Genomic DNA, 21,057 nt, shown 5'->3' with positions numbered 1-21,057 from the left:
CTATGACCATTTCATAAAGATGCTTCTACAATAGCAGTTCTACATAAACCCAGCAAATGTTTTACAACCATGCACTTCTCTTCAGCGGTTCTAGCATAATCTATGAGTAGGGTATAAAATAAATTCCTCTCCACTCTTAAATTGTCTTCAAATCCTTAATATTTATGAAATCAACCAACTTCAAGTCTGTTGTTTGTCTTCCAATTCAACATGAATCTACTCCCTGTTAATGTTCAAATGCTATTCAAATTCAAAACTCAGGTTTATCATTACTCTACAAGAACTGCTACAGATCTCCACACCCACGTTTTTCCCGTACAAGATTAAGTCAATTCTCCATCACCTACAGAGGTGACTTTTTTTGAACAGTCTCCTTGACCACCTCAAATACCATATCAACTCCTTCAACAACTCCTTCAAACACAAAATGAAAAAATATCGAATCATTTCCTGCCTATCAGTCACTTATTTTGATTATGCGTTTTACTTGAATGTCTTTTTTCTCTCTCCCCCCCACCCCAATCATGAAGTTTTTTTCTTTGTGTAAATCTCCATTTATTTGTTTATTATTCTTCAAAATCAGGATACTTTTTGGGGTTTGGTTTTATGCTATAAATATTTGAAAGCGGGAGGTGCCTCTGTTTTTTTTTTAACCTCTCCTGCTCTTTCCAGTTGTCTTTTAAAGTCATCCTATTATTTAGTATTTTCTTGTGTGAAAAATAATTAACAAAGAAAGCATTATTCCCAAATACGACAGATGGTCACTTAAATTTCGGAATTGTTTCAATCTGTGTATAAGGGGGGACAAACATCAATCCGAAATTTGCCACTTAAGCAAAAGTAACAAACAGCTGGAGTTAGTTTTAGATGAATGGAGATATTATTGACAGTATTTGCCTATGATGATGTTCAAAATTGCTTGCCAAAAACATCAATAACTTTTCAATGTAGAGCTCGTTTGACTGTGTTCACTTAAGCTGTGCATTAGTAAGATGTTGGAGGACATACGTCTTTGGTGCTTTTTGAAACTAGAGATCTATCACAGTGTAACTGTGTGTAAATTCTGTTGTGTGTTTTATGTTGAGTATACACTCTTAAAAGTAGAAGAACCATTCGGGGTTCTATAAATTGCCACTCCGGGAACCTTTCCAGTTGAACAAGGTTTCTCGAGGAACCCCTGTGTAAAGGGTCAAACCGGAACCTTTTTGTGATGAGTGGGGTTCAATTTAGAGGCTTTTTAAATATATATTATAGAGGTGGCAGACTATCAGCAGACTGGAGGCATGGATTTCACATAGTTATTTTGGGCCACCCGTTAGAGTAAATGTAACTCCTGTTCGTGACGTTAAGTTTGTACACTGCAAATTAAAATGTTTCTTGAATATTTATGCATATTACATATTCTATTATCATATTAACATTGCTGATTACATATAGTAATAAAATGGCAACTATTCCAGTTTTGGGATTTGCACATGCTCTTGAGGAACTCATACACCACTGTAAGCCTCATTGAAGCTACAAAATTGTCAGTGTTCAACCTTAACATGTGATGACAATACAACAGAACAGATGAACAGGAATTACATCTACTTCCACGGGTGGCCTAAAAAGAGCTATCTGAAAGCCACGCCCTTACTAAGCCACTCCTCCAGTCCAGGGTTCCTCCAGGAACATTACATTGAAACATTAAAGCAGTGGTGTCAAACTCATTCCATGTAGGACCTAGTGTCTGCTGGGTTTTTGGGTTTTCCATTTAATTAAGACCTAGACAACCAGGTGAGAGGAGTTATTTACTAATGAGTGACCTTAATTCATCAATCAAGTACAAGAGAGAAGTGAAAACAGACACTCGGCCCTCCGTGGAATGATTTTGACACGTGCATTAAAGGTTCCTCCAAGAGCCCCTCAATTTACCAAGGGTGCTAACATAAACCATTGACTAGCAACGGTTCCTTGAAGAACTGCAGGGATTCCTTGAGGATCTCCAGGGTTCCTCGAGTCACCACTAATTCTAAGAGTGTAGCATCGCATGGTAATGCACTGTATGTTTATGGGGCCATATTTTAATATTATGCTGCCAATTTGATACATACTACAGTAGAATGCATACAGTACTTAACAGTAAAAAGACAACTGTCCATGTGATCTTGCGATTTGAGTCTTTCGGTCTCTGCATGTGTACAGAAATAGCTGTTGAGGATCAAAGGATTGACCTTATGACCTACCTGGCTCTGAAGAGCTTGCTGCTGGTACAGGTTTAGCCTGGCCTTGGTGTGCTCATCTGTAGTGGGACTTAGGGGCTTGGGGTCCGACATGGACCTCTGTGTGCTCTTAATGGGCCGGGGCATGCTGGGGTGGCGCTGGGGCGACTCGACCGTGTAGGCTTTCTGCTGGGGGGTGACGTGGGCCTTGTTCAGCCCGCCGCTGGAGAGGGACGTCTCCAAGAGTCGGTGGGGGGAGACGGGGGAAACAGGGGAGTAGAGCACCTTGGGGGACTTGGGGGGCTGACGGATCAGGCTGGAGAGGGACTCATTGTGGAGGTGGTTCATGGGCTGGGTCTGATAGCTAATCTCTAGGGGGTCTGGCCTCCTCCTGTTCTGCTGCTGGCGTGGGTCGGCGGACCCCACCAGCTGATTGCTTGTGGAGTAGGGGCTGACGGTGGTGGGCACGCTGAGCTGTGGCACCACCACACCCTGAGACTGGGCCTCAACGTCTGTTTGGCAGGCTAGGCTTTGGCCCTTCTGGGTCCTCTCAGGGCCTGAGATATAGTGGATAATCTCGACTTTGTTCGGGTCTGGCACGGTGACGTGGATAGCTGGAGACACCTTCCCCAGTTGGTCTGTTTCGGTCTGACAGGCGCTATCTCGAATGGTCTGGATGGCGATGCTGGATGAGGCGGCTGTCTTGGAGGCTGTGTCTGTCTTGTTTTCGGCCCCGGGATCCGAGTGCTTAGAGAAGCGAGAGCGCCTGCGCCTCACAGGCTGCTCCCACTCCACTTTCTCCTCATCATCATCGGTTTGGACACTGCAGTCTACACTGCGCCTGTTGCGTCTGCGCCGAGACATGATGTACCTCTCCTCGCCATCCTCTTCGTCTGTCTGGACACAGCTGTCCACGATCCTCCGTGCTCCATAGAACTGGATGCTCTCGCCCTCCATTCCATCCCTCAGCCGGGGCATGGAGGTGGAGTTCTGCCTCCTCATGTTGGTTCTGGTCTCTATATGCTCTTCATTGTTCCTTAGACACATGTCCGAGGAGGAGTTGGGCAGGGAAATGAAGCCCACTTGATCTCCATAGGGCAGCAGGGTCTGGCCGTTCTGGTCCACCTGAGCGGCTGCGGCGGCTGCAGCAGCAGCAGCTGCAGCAGTCTTCTGCCTCCTCTGCTCTTCAAGCTGCTGCTGAAGCTGCTGCTGCAGCGACTGTATCTGGTCGAGCTGGGCTTTCTGCTGGGCCAACTGCTCCTTCTGCATCACCAGCTGGCTCTCCCTCTCAGCCTGCTGCTGCTGCAGGACCTGCTCCTTGATGGTCTGAAGCTCCTGAATCTCCCTGTGCACCAGCATCTGCTCCTTCTCGCGGTGCCGCTGCAGCTCCATGCGCTCCCTGTCCAGCTCCTCCTGCAGACGTAGCTGACGCAGCTTCTCCAGCTCCACACGCTCCCGCTCCATTTGCAGCAGCTGCTCATGCTGGCGGTGCATCCTTTCCTCCGTCTCCGTCACAGGGTTGACTGGGCTGCTGGAGGGTGGGCCAGACGGAGGGGGCTGGGTGTTGCTCTGGGGCCCAGTGTAGCTTTGTGTTGGAGGGTAAATGTGGGCTGGAGGGGGCTGGCTCTGGGGTGGAGGCTGGCTCTGAGGATGGGATTGAGGATGCATGTGCTGGGGCTGGGCTGGAGGTTGGTTCTGAGGCTGGACCTGGGGCTGCCCTGGGGCCTGAGTGTGAAGGTGAGCCTGGGTCAGGTTCATGGGTTGCTGCTGGGGCTCTGTTTGCAAGCTGACCGGCGCTGATGTACGGGCAAAGAGAGGTTGAGATGATGGATCAGATGCACCGGATTTCACAGAGGGCTTCCCTAGGTAGACTGGGGCATCCTGGGTGGTGGTGATAGCAGCAGGCATGCTCACAGGGGCCGACGTGGTGAATGGGAAGATGCTGGGAGCCGGATAACGGTACGGAGCCTGCCCAGACATAGGCATCCTTGGGTTCACAGGCATCCTGGTGAGGCTAGCCAGAGGCACTGGTGTCATGTTGGCTGTGGGTAAAGGCCTGTACACTCCCCTCAGTAGCGGGCACAGCACTGAGGCAGGCTGGCTAGTGATTGGCAAGGTGGATGCGATGGGCGTGTTGATGGTGGAGTAGGTCATTCCATCAGCAGACCTCATGGCAGACGGGTACATGGCTCGGAGGCTGGCTTGCCTGGCATTGATCATGTTGGTGAGCGCTTGGGTTTGAGAGATTGGCTTCCCATCAGGTCCGTAGAGCATATTTTGTCTCATAGAGTTAAGCCTGCCACCTGGACCTGTTCCTCTTCCTACGCCGTACTGCACGAGCTCCGGATTGCTCCCATAGCGGTCCATTAAGTTGAGGGCAGCGCACATTCGGCTGATCTCTCTGGCAGTGGTGGCACTGTACTGGGCCAGGTTGGACTCCTGGAAGTTTGCGAGGTCTCGGGGCGAGTAGCCGTAGTCAGAGCTAATGTTTGACAGGGAGTTGAATCTGCGAATGGGCAGGGCAGTAGCAGTGAGGTCACCCCCATGGCGTAGGTCAGTGTAGGAGCCATACTGCATGCCCAGTCCCAGGAAGCCTCCCTCATAGGCATGTTTCATGGTGCTGAGGTCCACGGCCAGCTCTCCAGAGGCCTGGATGTGTGGGTCCATCTTGGAGTGGTAGGATTGGAGTCCGGCCTCTGCTAGGTTGGTGCCAGACATCGAGGGCTGTAGCCGCCCAGGGAACGGTAGTGTGTAGGCTTTACGCCCGTCCATAGAAATCTCCTGATACTGGCCCTCCTGGTCCGACTCATAGGAGAGTGGTGGCGCAGAGGGTGGTCTTGGCTCTTGAGTGGCCACTGTCTCATCAACATTTTGCTTCTGGGAGAACGGACCACCAGCACAGGTACTTCCGAATGGGAGGCGGTACACTACATCACAGCAGGCCGGTTGGTTCTCAGCTTTGATCTGCCCCCCTGTGAGGTCCATGGCATCCTGGCTCTCTTCTGTCTTCACCAGCTGGGTCACTGGTCCTCCCTGTGGGGCTCCATCCATCTGGACCATCATGCCATGAGGCCCACCGCCTGCCAGGTTCATCACACCTGCCGGGGTTGGCTTGCTCTTCAGCTCCAGGGGACCTCCAGTGCTGTAGATGTCAGGGGCGACGGCGGAGGATATAGCACTGACCACGGCTTGGGAGTTGCTGGTTTGGCTGACCAGAAGGTCCTTTTTGAGCAGAGTCATCTGGCCTGGTAGGTTGTACCGAGCTAAGGAGGACTGCTGCTGCATCTGATGGTGTTGCTGGAGCTGCTGCTCCAAGAGCTGCTGCTGCTGTTGAAGCTTCTGCTGCTGCTCCATCAGCTGCTGCTGCTGGATGCTCAGGTCCTCCAGCTTGGCGTCAATCTTGGGGATGGATGGGTCAGTGGGTGGTGGTTTGTTCTGTGACAGGCACATGGCTGAGCCCATACCCTGGCCCAGGTCCACTCTGTTTTGTAAAGGGTCCCCGTAGACCATGGGCTGTTTGGGCTGTGATATGAACATGGAGGCGGCCACCGTGACGCTCACCGTGGTTGCGGTTGATACCATCACATGGGGGTGCTGCTGGGTGTTCAGGTTCATGATGAGAGGCTGAATGATGGTGGAGGGGTGGCTCCCCTCGTGCCCACTGGTGTATTTGCGTGTTTCTGTGGCCAGAGAGGTAAGATCCATGCCGTGGTCAGTCATGATGATGGGAGCTGGTATAGTGGCTGTTCTCAAATCCAATGTTCTCAGATCCACCACGCTCCCACCATAGATCATCTGGCCCTGCTCCACTCTTGAGGTCCCTGGGACAGTGGAGATCCTGCAGAGAGAAATGTTGTCCATAGACATCGAACCACGGCTGTAGGTGCTAGCTGTGGTGACCATGCTGGTGCCAACATTGACCTTTTCCACCTTCTGCATCCTATAGAAGCTGCGGTGAGGAGACTGGTGGTATGGAGGGCTGTCTGGTGGACTGGCCTGTGGAGAGTAGCCATCAAATGTCAACTGTCGGCTGAATCTGGTGGGCGAGGATAAAGGTGAGGTGGCCGTGTTGACCGTCACTGGTTTGGCAGGGCTTGTGTGCTCGGTGTCCATGTAGTGGGCATCCTGGGAGGATTGCTGTCTGAAAAGACGTGGGGATACAACTCTGTGAGATGTCTGGGTCCCCTGGACCATCACTGGGGAGGTGGGCCCTGAGCCAGCCGACGGAGCCACTATGCCTGGGCTGAACGTCTGGGTGGAGATCTCGACCCTCCTGGAGGGAGAGCGACTTAGGCTCTCAGTGGGCGATGCGGAAGGGGACAGAGGGGGGCTGGAGCTCTTGTAGTACGAAGACATCTTTGGCGAGCGGGTCTCTATGACGTGCTCTGAAGATGTTGCACTGTCTCTGACTTGGACCCCTCGGTTCTCCCCCACGCTCCTCGCAACCAACTCTCTCTGGCTGTATGCCTGTGTTATCTCCGCTATCTTGCTGCACACATTTGAGACGGTTGTGGTTGAAGTGGTGGGACCTCCAGTTTGCCGACCATACATGGTGGATTGGGTGGTCGTCATCGTTTGACTAACGCTGGTCTGGGAGATGGTCACTGCATCCCGGGAATAAACCCCGTAGGCGGCTATTGTGGTGACGGCCGCCACTGGAGTGATGCCATTTTTACCCGTCTGGCTCTTCATCCCTTTTGAGTAGTGTTGTGTCACCCGTACATCAGGGATCCTTCCTCCGGTCTCAGAGAAGGACACAGGTGCAGAGAGCTGAGTGGGGCTGGTGCCAGGAGTCAATAGGTCATTGGTCTGCTCAAGCAGCTTACTGAAGGCTGACCCAGTATCTAAAAGCTGCTTATCTGGATAGGTACTGTTGTCAACTTCCACCTGCTCGTCTGCCTGCTGCTGTAACTCCAGGGCGGAGGACTGGTGCATCTTAGTGATGTTCTGGGAGGTCTGGCGGATCTCTTCGTAGATGTCTCCTGTCTCTGCTGCCTCGTTTTCATAACCAGTCTCTGCCTGCTTGTACTCGTACTCATCTTCATACTGTTGGCCGTTTGTGTCATCCTTGTATGTACTATTGTGTCTCCCTTGTTGCTGCTGCTGTTTCTGCTGTTTCTGTTGCTGCTGCTGTTTCTGTTGTTTCTGATGCTGCTGCGGTTTCTGTTGTTTCTGCAGCAACTCAGCTTTCCTCATCATTTCCTCATACACCTCCTCAGCACTCTTCAGGGGCTTGCTGCTGGAGCTCCCAGTGGTCGTCATGGTCGTCAATGACTTCTCGGTCGGAGAGTACAGAGACATGAATGTTGGCAGGTTATATTCGCTGCCAGACTTATAGAGTTTGGACTCGTATCCCTCAGCCTCTGAGTCAAGGCTCTGGGGGGAGTATTCTGAGGCAGAGGATCGGTGGAGCTCCTCCATCTCTGCAGCTTGTCGCAGCTCCTCAGTAGGGGAGGCGTCCTCGATGGGGGAGAGGTTGCTGGGGGGCGTCTTGGATCTCTCCCTGCGTCTCTGGGCCCTCAGCTCCTCTTTGTCTCTTTTGGTCTTCCTGGCCGTGCTGCGGATCCTCTGTTGCTCCAGGTCCCTCATCTTCTCCTGCTCCCGCAGCAGCTCCTCCTCCTCCCTCAGCTCATCCTCCTCAGAGGAGTCCTCAATGGTGGGCAGCAGGGAGCCATGCGAGCGGTGCCGGGCTTTCCTCTGCTGCTTGGCGTCCTCCAGTCTCTGTCTGCGGCTGGGGCTACTGTCACTGTCGTCCTCCATGGAGGAGATGGAGGTGGGTGAGGTGCCAGAGTTATAGCTGGAGGTGGTGGGTGGCAGGGTGGAGGAGTACTCTCCCCTGGAACGCTCCTCGGGAGATCCCGTCAGGCTCTCCATCTCCAGCTCGGGCTCTCGGTCCAGACTGAGGTCATTTTCATTGTTGAGCTCCATGTCATGGCTGTAGCTGTTGGTGTTGTTGAGCTCAATAGTCTTGAAGCGGCGCAGGCCCCCCAGGCCCCCCTCCTCTCCTTCCTCCGCAGAACCTTTGTAGATGTCGCTGGAGCTTTTGGTCTCCTCCTCAAAGCTGCTAGACTGGTGAGATAGGCGGCGTTTCTCTTTCATTGACTCCGAGATGTGCTTGTGTGTCTTTTTCGGTTTTTGGTAGCCGTAGCCTTCGTCCTCCTCGTCCTCCTCCTCCATGTCCTCCTCTTCTTCGTTGTCCTCGTCTGCGCTCATCTCCATGATCTGCCTCCTCATGAACTCCTCATCTGTCATTGGCTCCGGCTCGGCCACTTTCTTCTCGTCCTTGGGAGCGGCACTGCTCTTGTGCTCCCGTTTGGACTCCCAGTCCCCTCCGTCCTCCTCCTCCTCCACAATGTCTTCCAGCTCCTCATCAGAGTCGTAGGCCTCGGGGGTGATGGACAGCGACCGGGGCCTCTGCTCTCGGTGGTGCCTGCCCCGTCCCCGTTCGCGCTCCCTCTCCTCGGCCGGCAGGGTCTTGGACTCCAGCAGGGGCCTCATGGAGCTCTCCAGCTTGGTGATCTCGGAAGGGCTGGGGGGGCTGCCACGTCCGCTGATGCCCTTCTCGCTCAGCTTCATCTCCTCCTCCTGGATGAGGCCGGTGATCTCACTGTGCGAGCTGGAGATGCCGTCCGAGGAGTAGCCGGTGTCGCTCAGGCTCTGGGGGCTCCGTGACAGGTCTTGAGTGCTGTTCTTGGTCTCCTAAGGAGGGACATAAGAAATCAGCCAAAAACAAAACAGCAGACTGGGAAAAAGACCTGAAAAAAAGACCTGAAAAACCCTGAGATGATCTTATGCAATGATTATTATAAAATACTTATTTGTAATGTTCTGCTCCTCATCTTATTCCACCCATGCTCACATTGAACATTGGAGAACAGTGGGCATTAGAGTGGATCACTTTCATTTTGTATTCACAACAGCACTAATTCAGTACCACTAAGGCCTTGATGGCTTTGCATATTCATGGTTGTACCAATCGTAGCACATTATGTTTCAAGAGGGGCGACGGCTAAAATGGAGTGAGAGAAAAAACACATTCCTTTTCTCTGTGTGGAGTAAATCCATCAGTGCTTTGGCTGGCGCCTGCTTCATCAGCACTATTTTTTTCTAGACGTCAATAACAAGGTGAAGGAGAAGAGGGAAGGCACAGAAAAGATTGGATGCCATTTTCAAATCATTTGAGGTACTGTGGCAATAAACTATCAATACCTTATTCCATTTCAACTCCACTAAATGTCCCTCAATAAACATCTTGCTTTACTATATAACAATAACTAAGCTTTATCAGCTGTATATCAAAATGAATTTCTAGGAGACCTAAAAGGTGACTTACGTCATAATGTCTTGACTTCTTTAGGTCTTTTGTGATTGGCTCTCCCTTCTTCTGAGTTAGTTTGGTGTCTATGGCAGGTTCCACCTCCTCCTCTGACTTTGGCATAGTCTCTTCCGTGGCCTTCGGTTGTTTTGGGGGCTCATTGGAAGGTGTGGGCTGGACAGGGGCCTTTGTGTCCCCAGGTTGCTTCACTGCGAAAGGTCCGCTCCCCAGGCCTGTCTGTGGCTTCTGCTGCTGCTGCGGCTGCATCGTTCCCGGCCCTTGCTGCTGCTGATTGGTCGATTTCAGGAAGGGCGGCTTCTGAGCTGGCTGCTGACTGGCTGATGCCAGGTGGCGTGGAGATCCCATTGGTTGGTGCTTTGGAGACGGATGAGGAACAGGAGAGGGGTCTCCGAGTCCTCCGGACATCAGCCGCTGGGTCTGACAGTTCAGACAAAGCCACTCCCTCTTCTGAAAAACAAATCAGAAAAACAAAACAATTATATTAACCTTTTGATTAAAAAAAATGAAAAGAGAAAGAAAAAGAGAGAGAAAGTTAGGAAGTGAAGGATGGGGAAGGGGGGTACAAAGCGGGCATGGAAGAATCTGACAAGAGTAGAACATCCCTCCCACATTCCATGTACATCTCCACTGTGATTCTGTGGATAAAGAAAAGAGTGACAGCATGGCTTCCCCAGGATTAAGTCTGTATGTCTCAGAGGAGAAAGTCATACTGTCTATTGGCAGGCAGCCACCAGATCGAGAGACATCGCCCTTCTACGACACATTTTGGGGGGCCGGCATACATAGACATGATGTTCCCATAACAATGGGACTGATTGGAGGCCCAGTCCAACACCTACTCTGAGAAGTAAGCCTCTTAAAACTATGAGACATCATTCCATCTATCTTAACTGGTGGTGTGCTTGATCCCCGAATAGATGCTTTCTTATTGCTCGCGTAGATCCTATTTCTTTGAGGTTGAGGCTACAATACAGAGTTTTTACCCCTGTCCCGCCCCTCTGGACACTTCTTTCTCAAATCTAAAGATCCGAATCACGTTCTGCACATGCTATTTTTACACACACATTCCCGTTTCTCTCTTTACTCACCCTCTTCTGAAGCCTCAACCAATTTGATCGATATCATGATGTGGCCTATCTCTGACTAATATTTCTGAACAGTTGCGATTTGAATAAATGTTTCAAAAATATATATGAAGGCTACAACCTTCTCTGTCTGTTGTAACGGATATTGCCATTGGACAAGCAAGACGCAGTCTACACATTGCATTGGGGCAAAACAGTTTGTGTTTTGATGATGTCATCTTTATACTTATGCTGCAATATATCGCCAGGAGTCTGCCTCCTCTTAAGCCAATGTTTGCAATGATGATGAAAAATAACATTAAATCGCTGTTGACGGCCTGTTTGTTTCTTGCTTGTTTGATATTCTGTGTAGGCTACATATAACTTGTAGTGGCATGTAACTCCCCTCCCTGAAAAAATAACATGACATTGCTAGACAACCTGTTGGTGTCGTGCTTGTGTTTGCAATAGCCAACTTTTACAACAGACGAAGAACTAAGTTGTAAATCGAACCGTTTTGTGTAAAAGAGTGACTGAGCACGGAGCAGCAGCTGAAAGGAGGTAGGCTAGTGGATCCTGCATGCGCAGATATCTCTAAACCCAGCTAGTTGACTTCCAGAAATTCCAGAACCACAGCCATTCCGTTTTTTTTGTTGTTTTTTTTAAATCAGGAAGCTATTAGCATTGTTCAAATAATCTCTACTGAATTTAGAGTGGGGTTGAGGCAACAGCAAGTCAGCATCTAAAACCAGCATGTCAACAATAAAACATCTGCATGTTGTGCTGTCAAACACATTGAGTCCTTTCTCACTGAAGGGCAGATATATGCTGTACAGAGTAGTGGAGGAAAAAGTACCCAATTGTCATACTGATTAGAAAATGACTCAAGTAAAGTGAGTCACCCAGTAAAATACTACTTGAGTAAAAGTCTAAAAGTATTTGGTTTTAAATATACTTAAGCATTAAAAGTAAACGTAATTGATAACATATACTTAAGTATCAAACGTAAAAGTATAAATCATTGCAAATTCCTTATATTAAGCAAACCAAATGGTACCATTTTATTTGTACATTTTTTTTTTACGAATAGCCAGGGGCACACTCCAACACTAAGACATAATTTACAAACAAAGCATGTCTGTTTAGTCAGTCCACCAGATCAGAGGCCTTATTGATGACCAGAAGTGTGTGAATTGGACCATTTTCCCATCTTGCTAAGCATTCAAAATGTAACGAGTACTTTTGGGTGGCAGGGCAAATGCATGTAGTAAAACGTATTATTTTCTTTAGGAATGTAGCGAAGTAAAAGTAAAAGTTCAGTAGTACTTTAGTATTTTTGCTTAAGTACTTTACACCCCTGGTACAGAGACACTGAGACAGAACAAGGAAGACAGGAGAGAATAGGTCAGAGAGGACTAACTGAATGGAACAGTATTGACCATTAACACCAGGCACAATTTTGAGGCTAATGTTTAAATTTCTCTCTATTCTCTCCTTGCAGGTTTTCAAAAGTCAGGGAATGGTATGAACTGTATGAACCTGTCATAGGCATGCAGCCCACAGATAGATAAATATTGTATCACTCTCTGAAAAGCAGACCGGAAAAGAAAGATAAAAGCCCTCACTAATAATACAACATCTCTTATCATCCATTTCTCATCCCGAAGACTGAAATGCACCCAGTCCCCGTTTTCCCTCGTTTACCACGCATGACATCATATTGAGGGGGGGAGAAAAAAAAACATTTCAGAAAGATTTACAAAAGAAATGGGATTATGGTTTCAATTAATGGAATTTTTTTCTCTCCCGTAGAGCAGAAGAGTACATCGTGACTAGTGATATGAGAATATACAAAGGTTTGTTTGTCTTTATTCAGATTATCATCAACGCTCATGCCATCTTGAAATTAGATTTTCAAACGTAACTGTCACAGTCATCGCTGGACTGACACATTTAGAAAAGGTCTTGATAAAAAATATACCCTTCTTTGCATTCATTCCTCTTCATAGCTGATCATTTATTCACTGTGTTGTTAAAGGAATAGTTTTATTTTTTACAACTAAATCAAAATCTTTTATGTCAATGGAATGTTATAGAAGGGTCCAGACACCTTTTTTGTGATTTCACTTGTTTTTTGAGAAACTTACCCCGAACAACTAATCACTTGCTCATCCTCGTTGTGCAGTTTGGGGACCCTGCAAAAACATGAACAAAGGCTCCAAAGACACCCAAATATATACTTTTAGAAATTGCAAAGCTCTTATGTATATTGATGCAGGTCTTTAGATGTTGTACACACCACATTGAAATGGTGTTATTCCGAACTTTATCCACAACGTTATTGTCATGGTTCCACCTGTCACCAGAGGGCGGCAGAGACCATCCTAGAGACATTAACGACACTCAGGTGTGTCCAATTTACTCATTGTGATTTCCCTGTTAAAAGAGGTGTGTTTTCTGTTGTCCTTTGTAGAAGCTTGAATAGTTTACCGTGTTGTTTCCTGAGTGAGTTTTTGAGACTTTTTTCAAGTGTACTGTGATCCTGCGGCTACCGTTTCTCAGTAAAGTATTATGTTTATCCTTAACCACTGATTCCTCGTCTGGTCTCTTCTCTGCACCTGGGTCCAACCTTACATCCTGATATTCTCCAAAACCCTTCTGGAACACATACTGCACGTCCGCCAAGTCCTGAGACGCCTCCTGCAGAGCCAACTATATGTCAAGATAGAGAAGTATCCCAGGTTTCCTTCCTGGGTCACATTATCTCTACCGCAGGCATACAAATGGACCCCGTAAAGGTTGAGGCGGTCACCGACTGGCCCCATCCCACCTCACTCAAGCAGGTCCAGCGGTTCTTCGGGTTTGCACATTTTTACAGACGTTTTATACGCAACTTTGGTGCGGTGGCAGTGCCTCTCACGGTCCTAACCCGCAAGTCCTAGGCCTGTTTTTGCTCGACTCCCGAGGCTGACAGGGCATTCATGAAGCTCAAGGGGCATTTCACTTCTGGACCCATCCTCGTTCATCCTGATCCTACTCGTCCCTTTGTGGTAGAGGTGGACGCCTCGGACACCAGAGCAGGGGTGGTCCTTTCACAGTGGAACGAGGAGGACAAGAAACTGGACCCATGCAAGTTTCTCTCCAAGCGGTTCTTGACAGTGGAATGCAACTGGGAGCTCTTGGCAGTTAAATGGGCCCTAGAGGGCTGGAGACACTGGTTGGAGGGGGAACCTCATCCTTTGTGATCTGGACGGACCATAAGAACTTGGTCTCCCTTCAAGAAGCCAAGAGGTTGAACGCTCGCCAGGCTAGCCTATCGCCCGGTATCCAAGAATCAGTACTACAATGGGGACACTCCTTTAAATTAACTGGGCATCCAGGGGTTAATCGGACACTGGAGTTCCTGAGGCGGAAATTCTGGTAGCCCAACATGATTTAGGATGTGAGATCCTTTGTTGCGGTTTGTTCCACCTGTGCCCAAAGCAAGTCCTCACGACAGCGACGTGGGACCATGGCCGACTGGGGATGGGCAGAGGTTGGAGCAACCCAGCCGGCCCTGGTCCCACCTGTCTGTAGACTTTATTACAGGGTTACCTCCATCCCAAGGGCTTGCCACTATCCTGGTGGTCGTTGATTAGTTCTCCAAGGCAGCCCATTTCATTGCCTTACCCAAGTTGCCCTCAGCGAAGGAGACCGCTGATCTCATGAATACCGATGTCTTTCGACTACACAGACTTCCTAGGGAATTGTCTCGGATCGTGGGCCCCAGTTCATCGCACGGTATAGCCTTCTGTTCCCTGTTGGGGGTGTTGGTGAGTCTCTCCTCGGGATTACACCAACAGTCGTATGGGCAAACTGAGCGGGCCAACCAGGAGCTGGAGAAGTTCCTCCGCTGTTTCATCTCCACCCAGGCCAGCAACTGGAGCAAGTTCCTTGTCTGGGTGGAGTATGCTCACAATCCACTCCCGAACTCGTCCACTGGACTGTCGCCGTTCGAGTGTCAGTTCGGGCGCATTGAAGCTGATCTGGCAGCTTGTGGTGGCCCAACACCCTATTAAGGAACTTTATGCTGGTGTTTCCTTTATTATGTCAGTTACCTGTAGCAGCAGGCTACACAGAGAATGGAACAGCTGGATAGGGGAAATGTCTCGAGTCGCACAAAAGGGAATATAACGTTGCGGGTAAAGTTCAGAATTGGCACAATTTCATGTGTACAACATCTAAAGACCTGCATCACTATACTGTTAGTTTTGCAGTTTCTTAAAGGTTGTATTTATGTTTAAGGACATATTTCAGTGTTTTTGGAGCCTTTGCTAATGTTTTGTCAGGGTCTCCATACTACACAACGAGGATGAGGAAGGGATTCGCTCTTTCGTGTAAGTTTATCAAAACAAGTGAAATCACTAAAAAGGTGTCTGGGCCCCTCTATAACATCCCATTTGCATAATAGAGATTTGGTTGTAATAAATCAAATTTATCCTTTAATTCATTCGGTTTGGATTAAATTCTCCAATGACACTCCCACACACTATGCTTTATCTGCACTCCAGGCTATAAAACATTATAAAGAAAACTGGTGGATGGTACAAAAAAAACATTGTTACTGAAATGAGTGCAATAAGTTCATTAAGATGAAATTGTAAGACTTCAAAGTAAGCTTCCAGCCTACTGGTGATGACTGAAGGGAAAAACTGAATTTAATGAAAAAGCTACTGTCAAGACTCCACCATCAATAGTGTTGGGGGATTTTCTACTTTTCTGACTGAGATTGAATGAGGTATTGACAAAACCATAAAAGCCTCCCTCCGAGACCTGCCAAGCTGTTTAATAGTTTATTTCCAGCAGTGGGTGTTTTATTTTCTTTCTCTTAAGTGTGATTAGCAAAGCCACAAATTGTATCCCTCTTTCTCATTTGCTAGTGGACTCATACAGATTCATCTTAATTAAGACAGAGAGCAATACTGTGGCCCCACTTTGTTATATTGTTCGGACTAAAGTAAAGTGCACTACAGCCCTTCTCATAATTGCCCGGCTACCCAGACTCTTTACTCTGGCCAAACGCTACGCCACGTCCACGGACGTTAGTTTCTTCTCCATACTGAGTCTGGATCGGAGTACCTCCCCGATCCTTCACCAAATGGGAACACATTCGGGGCCGTCTGATTGGTCCAGAAACTGATGGGTTGTCCAGAGCCAGAATACGCGGGGGTAAAGTGACGGTTGGAAAATTCGTCTTTGGCTTTGATACTCTGATTGGTTAGAGACGATTCAAACGCTGATGACTTTGTTTTGCACCAACGCCCCTTGTGCCCCTCGTCACCACAAACGACTTCAATGATGTCAGTCTCAGACTAAAGTATGTAGCGAACGACAGAGCAGCTGAAGAATTTACTGTGAGTCGTCAGGCTATTCTCATAGTGCACTATTACCCATGCCTTGTGGGGTATGAAGTGCTTTTCCTCACCCTGAGCTTTGTTGTATATTGAGCCCGGCAGACCTCACAATAGATCAACATGTTGTATATTGTATACCCTGGAGACCCCAAAAAAGATAAAGCAGAATACAACAGAACACATCCACAATTAGATGTATATGGCGGTGCTCTCCACTGTCTCTCCACTTAGCCTACATCTCCCCGACACACACAACTCTCCCTTCTCTTCTATACAATTCCCCCAGCTCCCCTTCAACGTGTGGATTGGCTTCCCTTCCTTTCTTCTGTATGAAGTGCATTGTACATCTGCATAAAGACCACTCAATCTCCCCTCTCTTTGTACTGTATATAGTGCAGGAGGCAGTGCCCCTCCCCCTGCCAAGCTGGAAGATAGCTATTTTTACCCAGGGTACCATTGTTCTGCTCTAGCGCACACTTCCATTCCCTCCCCAGTTGTACCGCTGCTGCTCCAGGCAGCACTACACTACAGCACAGCACAACGCCGCAAAATGGAGGAACGCAGCACAGGGCCGTCCAGAGGAAGAAGAAGAGAGCCGGAGTGGCCCACCGGACACAGACGACAGAAAAATAAGAGAAGAAAGGTTAAAGCCCCATAGTGAGTGGGGAGGAAGGGAAGCAAAGAAATAGAGGGAGGGGATAGAAGAGTGAAATACGGGGGGGGGAGCGAGCAGTTTGGAAAAGAGAGCGGTCACAGAGATGGGGGGTGAACAGAAGAACTAGAGGTCAGAATAAAAACATAAAGAGATGAAGAGCATGACTACGAAGAGAGGAGAGAAGATCTACTGTAGCTGGTCAGATGATAATATACAGTAGAGAGGAGAGAAGATCTACTGTAGCTGGTCAAATGATAATATACAGTAGAGAGGAGAGAAGATCTACTGTAGCTGGTCAGATGATAATATACAGTAGAGAGGAGAGAAGATACTACTGTAGCTTGGTCAGATGATAATATACAGTAGAGAGGAGAGAAGATCTACTGTAGCTGGTCAGATGATAATATACAGTAGAGAGGAGAGAAGATCTACTGTAGCTGGTCAGATGATAATATACAGTAGAGAGGAGAGAAGATCTACTGTAGCTGGTCAGATGATAATATACAGTAGAGAGGATAGAAGAATCTACTGTAGCTGGTCAGATGATAATATACGTAGAGAGGGAGAGATAGATCTACTGTAGCTGGTCAGATGATAATATACAGTAAGAGAGGAGAGAAGATCTACTGTAGCTGGTCAAATGATAATATACAGTAGAGAGGAGAGAAGATCTACTGTAGCTGGTCAGATGAAATATACAGTAGAGAGGAGAGAAGATCTACTGTAGCTGGTCAAATGATAATATACAGTAGAGAGGAGAGAAGATCTACTGTAGCTGGTCAGATGATAATATACAGTAGAGAGGAGAGAAGATCTACTGTAGCTGGTCAAATGATAATATACAGTAGAGAGGAGAGAAGATCTACTGTAGCTGGTCAGATGATAATATACAGTAGAGAGGAGAGAAGATCTACTGTAGCTGGTCAGATGATAATATACAGTAGAGAGGAGAGAAGATCTACTGTAGCTGGTCAAATGATAATATACAGTAGAGAGGAGAGAAGATCTACTGTAGCTGGTCAGATGATAATATACAGTAGAGAGGAGAGAATATCTACTGTAGCTGGTCAGATGATAATATACAGTAGAGAGGAGAGAAGATCTACTGTAGCTGGTCAAATGATAATATACAGTAGAGAGGAGAGAAGATCTACTGTAGCTGGTCAGATGATAATATACAGTAGAGAGGAGAGAAGATCTACTGTAGCTGGTCAGATGATAATATACAGTAGAGAGGAGAGAAGATCTACTGTAGCTGGTCAGATGATAATATACAGTAGAGAGGAGAGAAGATCTACTGTAGCTGGTCAGATGATAATATACAGTAGAGAGGAGAGAAGATCTACTGTAGCTGGTCAATGATAATATACAGTAGAGAGGAGAGAAGATCTACTGTAGCTGGTCAGATGATAATATACAGTAGAGAGGAGAGAAGATCTACTGTAGCTGGTCAAATGATAATATACAGTAGAGAGGAGAGAAAGATCTACTGTAGCTGGTCAGATGATAATATACAGTAGAGAGGAGAGAAGATCTACTGTAGCTGGTCAAGATGATAATATACAGTAGAGAGGGAGAGAAGATCTACTGTAGCTGGTCAGATGATAATATACAGTAGAGAGGAGAGAAGATCTACTGTAGCTGGTCAGATGATAATATACAGTAGAGAGGAGAGAAGATCTACTGTAGCTGGTCAGATGATATATACAGTAGAGAGGAGAGAAGATCTACTGTAGCTGGTCAGATGATAATATACAGTAGAGAGGAGAGAAGATCTACTGTAGCTGGTCAGATGATAATATACAGTAGAGAGGAGAGAAGATCTACTGTAGCTGGTCAGATGATAATATACAGTAGAGAGGAGAGAAGATCTACTGTAGCTGGTCAGATGATAATATACAGTAGAGAGGAGAGAAGATCTACTGTAGCTGGTCAGATGATAATATACAGTAGAGAGGAGAGAAGATCTACTGGAGCTGGTCAGATTGATAATATACAGTAGAGAGGAGAGAAGATCTACTGTAGCTGGTCAGATGATAATATACAGTAGAGAGGAGAGAAGAGAAGATCTACTGTAGCTGGTCAGATGATAATATACAGTAGAGAGGAGAGAAGATCTACTGTAGCTGGTCAGATGATAATATACAGTAGAGAGGAGAGAAGATCTACTGTAGCTGGTCAATGATAATAGAAGTAGAGAGGAAGAGAGAATTCTACTGTAGCTACTGTAGCTGGTCAAATGATAATATACAGTAGAGAGGAGAGAAGATCTACTGTAGCTGGTCAGATGATAATATACAGTAGAGAGGAGAGAAGATCTACTGTAGCTGGTCAGATGATAATATACAGTAGAGAGGAGAGAAGATCTACTGTAGCTGGTCAGATGATAATATACAGTAGAGAGGAGAGAAGATCTACTGTAGCTGGTCAGATGATAATATACAGTAGAGAGGAGAGAATATCTACTGTAGCTGGTCAAATGATAATATACAGAAGAGAGGAGAGAAGATCTACTGTAGCTGGTCAAATGATAATATACAGTAGAGAGGAGAGAAGATCTACTGTAACTGGTCAGATGATAATATACAGTAGAGAGGAGAGAATATCTACTGTAGCTGGTCAGATGATAATATACAGTAGAGAGGAGAGAAGATCTACTGTAGCTGGTCAAATGATAATATACAGTAGAGAGGAGAGAATATCTACTGTAGCTGGTAGAGAGGAGAGAAGATCTACTGTAGCTGGTCAGATGATAATATACAGTAGAGAGGAGAGAAGATCTACTGTAGCTGGTCAGATGATAATATACAGTAGAGAGGAGAGAAGATCTACTGTAGCTGGTCAGATGATAATATACAGTAGAGAGGAGAGAAGATCTACTGTAGCTGGTCAAATGATAATATACAGTAGAGAGGAGAGAAGATCTACTGTAGCTGGTCAAATGATAATATACAGTAGAGAGGAGAGAAAATCTACTGTAGCTGGTCAAATGATAATATACAGTAGAGAGGAGAGAAGATCTACTGTAGCTGGTCAGATGATAATATACAGTAGAGAGGAGAGAAGATCTACTGTAGCTGGTCAGATGATAATATACAGTAGAGAGGAGAGAAGATCTACTGTAGCTGGTCAGATGATAATATACAGTAGAGAGGAGAGAAGATCTACTGTAGCTGGTCAGATGATAATATACAGTAGAGAGGAGAGAAGATCTACTGTAGCTGATCAGATGATGATATACAGTAGAGAGGAGAGAAGAGAAGATCTACTGTAGCTGGTCAGATGATAATATACAGTAGAGAGGAGAGAAGATCTACTGTAGCTGGTCAGATGATAATATACAGTAGAGAGGAGAGAAGATCTACTGTAGCTGGTCAGATGATAATATACAGTAGAGAGGAGAGAATATCTACTGTAGCTGGTCAGATGATAATATACAGTAGAGAGGAGAGAAGATCTACTGTAGCTGGTCAGATGATGATATACAGTAGAGAGGAGAGGGATATGGAGACTAGGGTTGCATCCCAAATGGCACCCTATTCCATATGGGGGCCTATAAAGTCTCCTATGACAGGGGGAGTAAAAGCCCGGTGGGATTGCTTCCTTCCACCCAGCCAACCTCTTGATGAACCTTTCAGAGCCAGAGTGAGTTATTGACTTCATCCACACTGTATCTCCACTCCTAGTCCCCCATAGCTACTGTACCACCATCAGTCAAACCTCCTCTGCTAGAAACATGTTCCCCATCCCATTGACACGACTCATTATCGATCCCCCTGGTGTTAAGTGTACCTAAGCAGAGAGTAGGAGGCCTCATGTGGTGTTACAGTGATGCAGAGCCGATTCCATCTCCACCTGTCCCCCTCCTCTCCGTCACTTCCTCTGTCCTCTCCCGCTGTCAGTTCTCATCTGGGATATCACTACATGGCTATCTGGGCTAGTAATCAGTTAGCATTGCCTGCTACTATAGGCAGTTACAGTATAATTCATCTGAGGACCGGCCCCTGAGTGGGCTGATGGTCTCTGGTGGGTAGGGAGGGAGGGAGTTAAATTGTCCCATTTGAACTCCTACCAAAGTCAGGAAAAAAGGTGAGAGAGTGTGTGTTTGTAACCAAGGGTGAGGGCAGTATTTCTGGCCATAGAGAAAATAAGGCTTTTTGTCTGTTCACACAGCTGGGAGAGAGATAAGGTAGACCTCCAAGAGAGCAAACACCACCTCAGACTATCATTCACACAGGGCCCTATAGAAACGCAATGATCACACGAACGGAACTCACACGAATGTTAAGCTCTCAGGTTGAGAGCTTAAAGTTCCTTGGTGTCCACCTAACTAACTAACTAACTAACTAACTAACTAACTAACTAACTCTCTCTCTCTCTCTCTCTCTCTCTCTCTCTCCTCTCC

General features: G+C 47.2%; 1 protein-coding gene across 1 annotated transcript in view; it reads right to left on the bottom strand.

Annotated features, from left to right (window-relative positions):
* The window catches only part of LOC115166387 (protein bassoon-like), an 86,720-nt gene that overhangs the window by 14,482 nt on the left and 51,181 nt on the right, over nt 1-21,057 (bottom strand). Inside the window, exons 3-4 of the mRNA XM_029720293.1 lie at nt 9,538-9,987; nt 2,229-8,903 (exon numbers count right to left, since the gene is read on the bottom strand). Coding sequence (XP_029576153.1) covers nt 2,229-8,903; nt 9,538-9,987 — 7,125 coding nt within the window. The remainder of the gene's footprint in view (nt 1-2,228; nt 8,904-9,537; nt 9,988-21,057) is intronic.

The sequence above is a fragment of the Salmo trutta genome, chromosome 28 (assembly GCF_901001165.1).
Source record: "Salmo trutta chromosome 28, fSalTru1.1, whole genome shotgun sequence".
NCBI classification, from domain to species: Eukaryota; Metazoa; Chordata; class Actinopteri; order Salmoniformes; family Salmonidae; genus Salmo; species Salmo trutta.
Note: the sequence above shows the minus strand (reverse complement) of the source record. Positions and strands in the feature narration are given on the sequence as shown.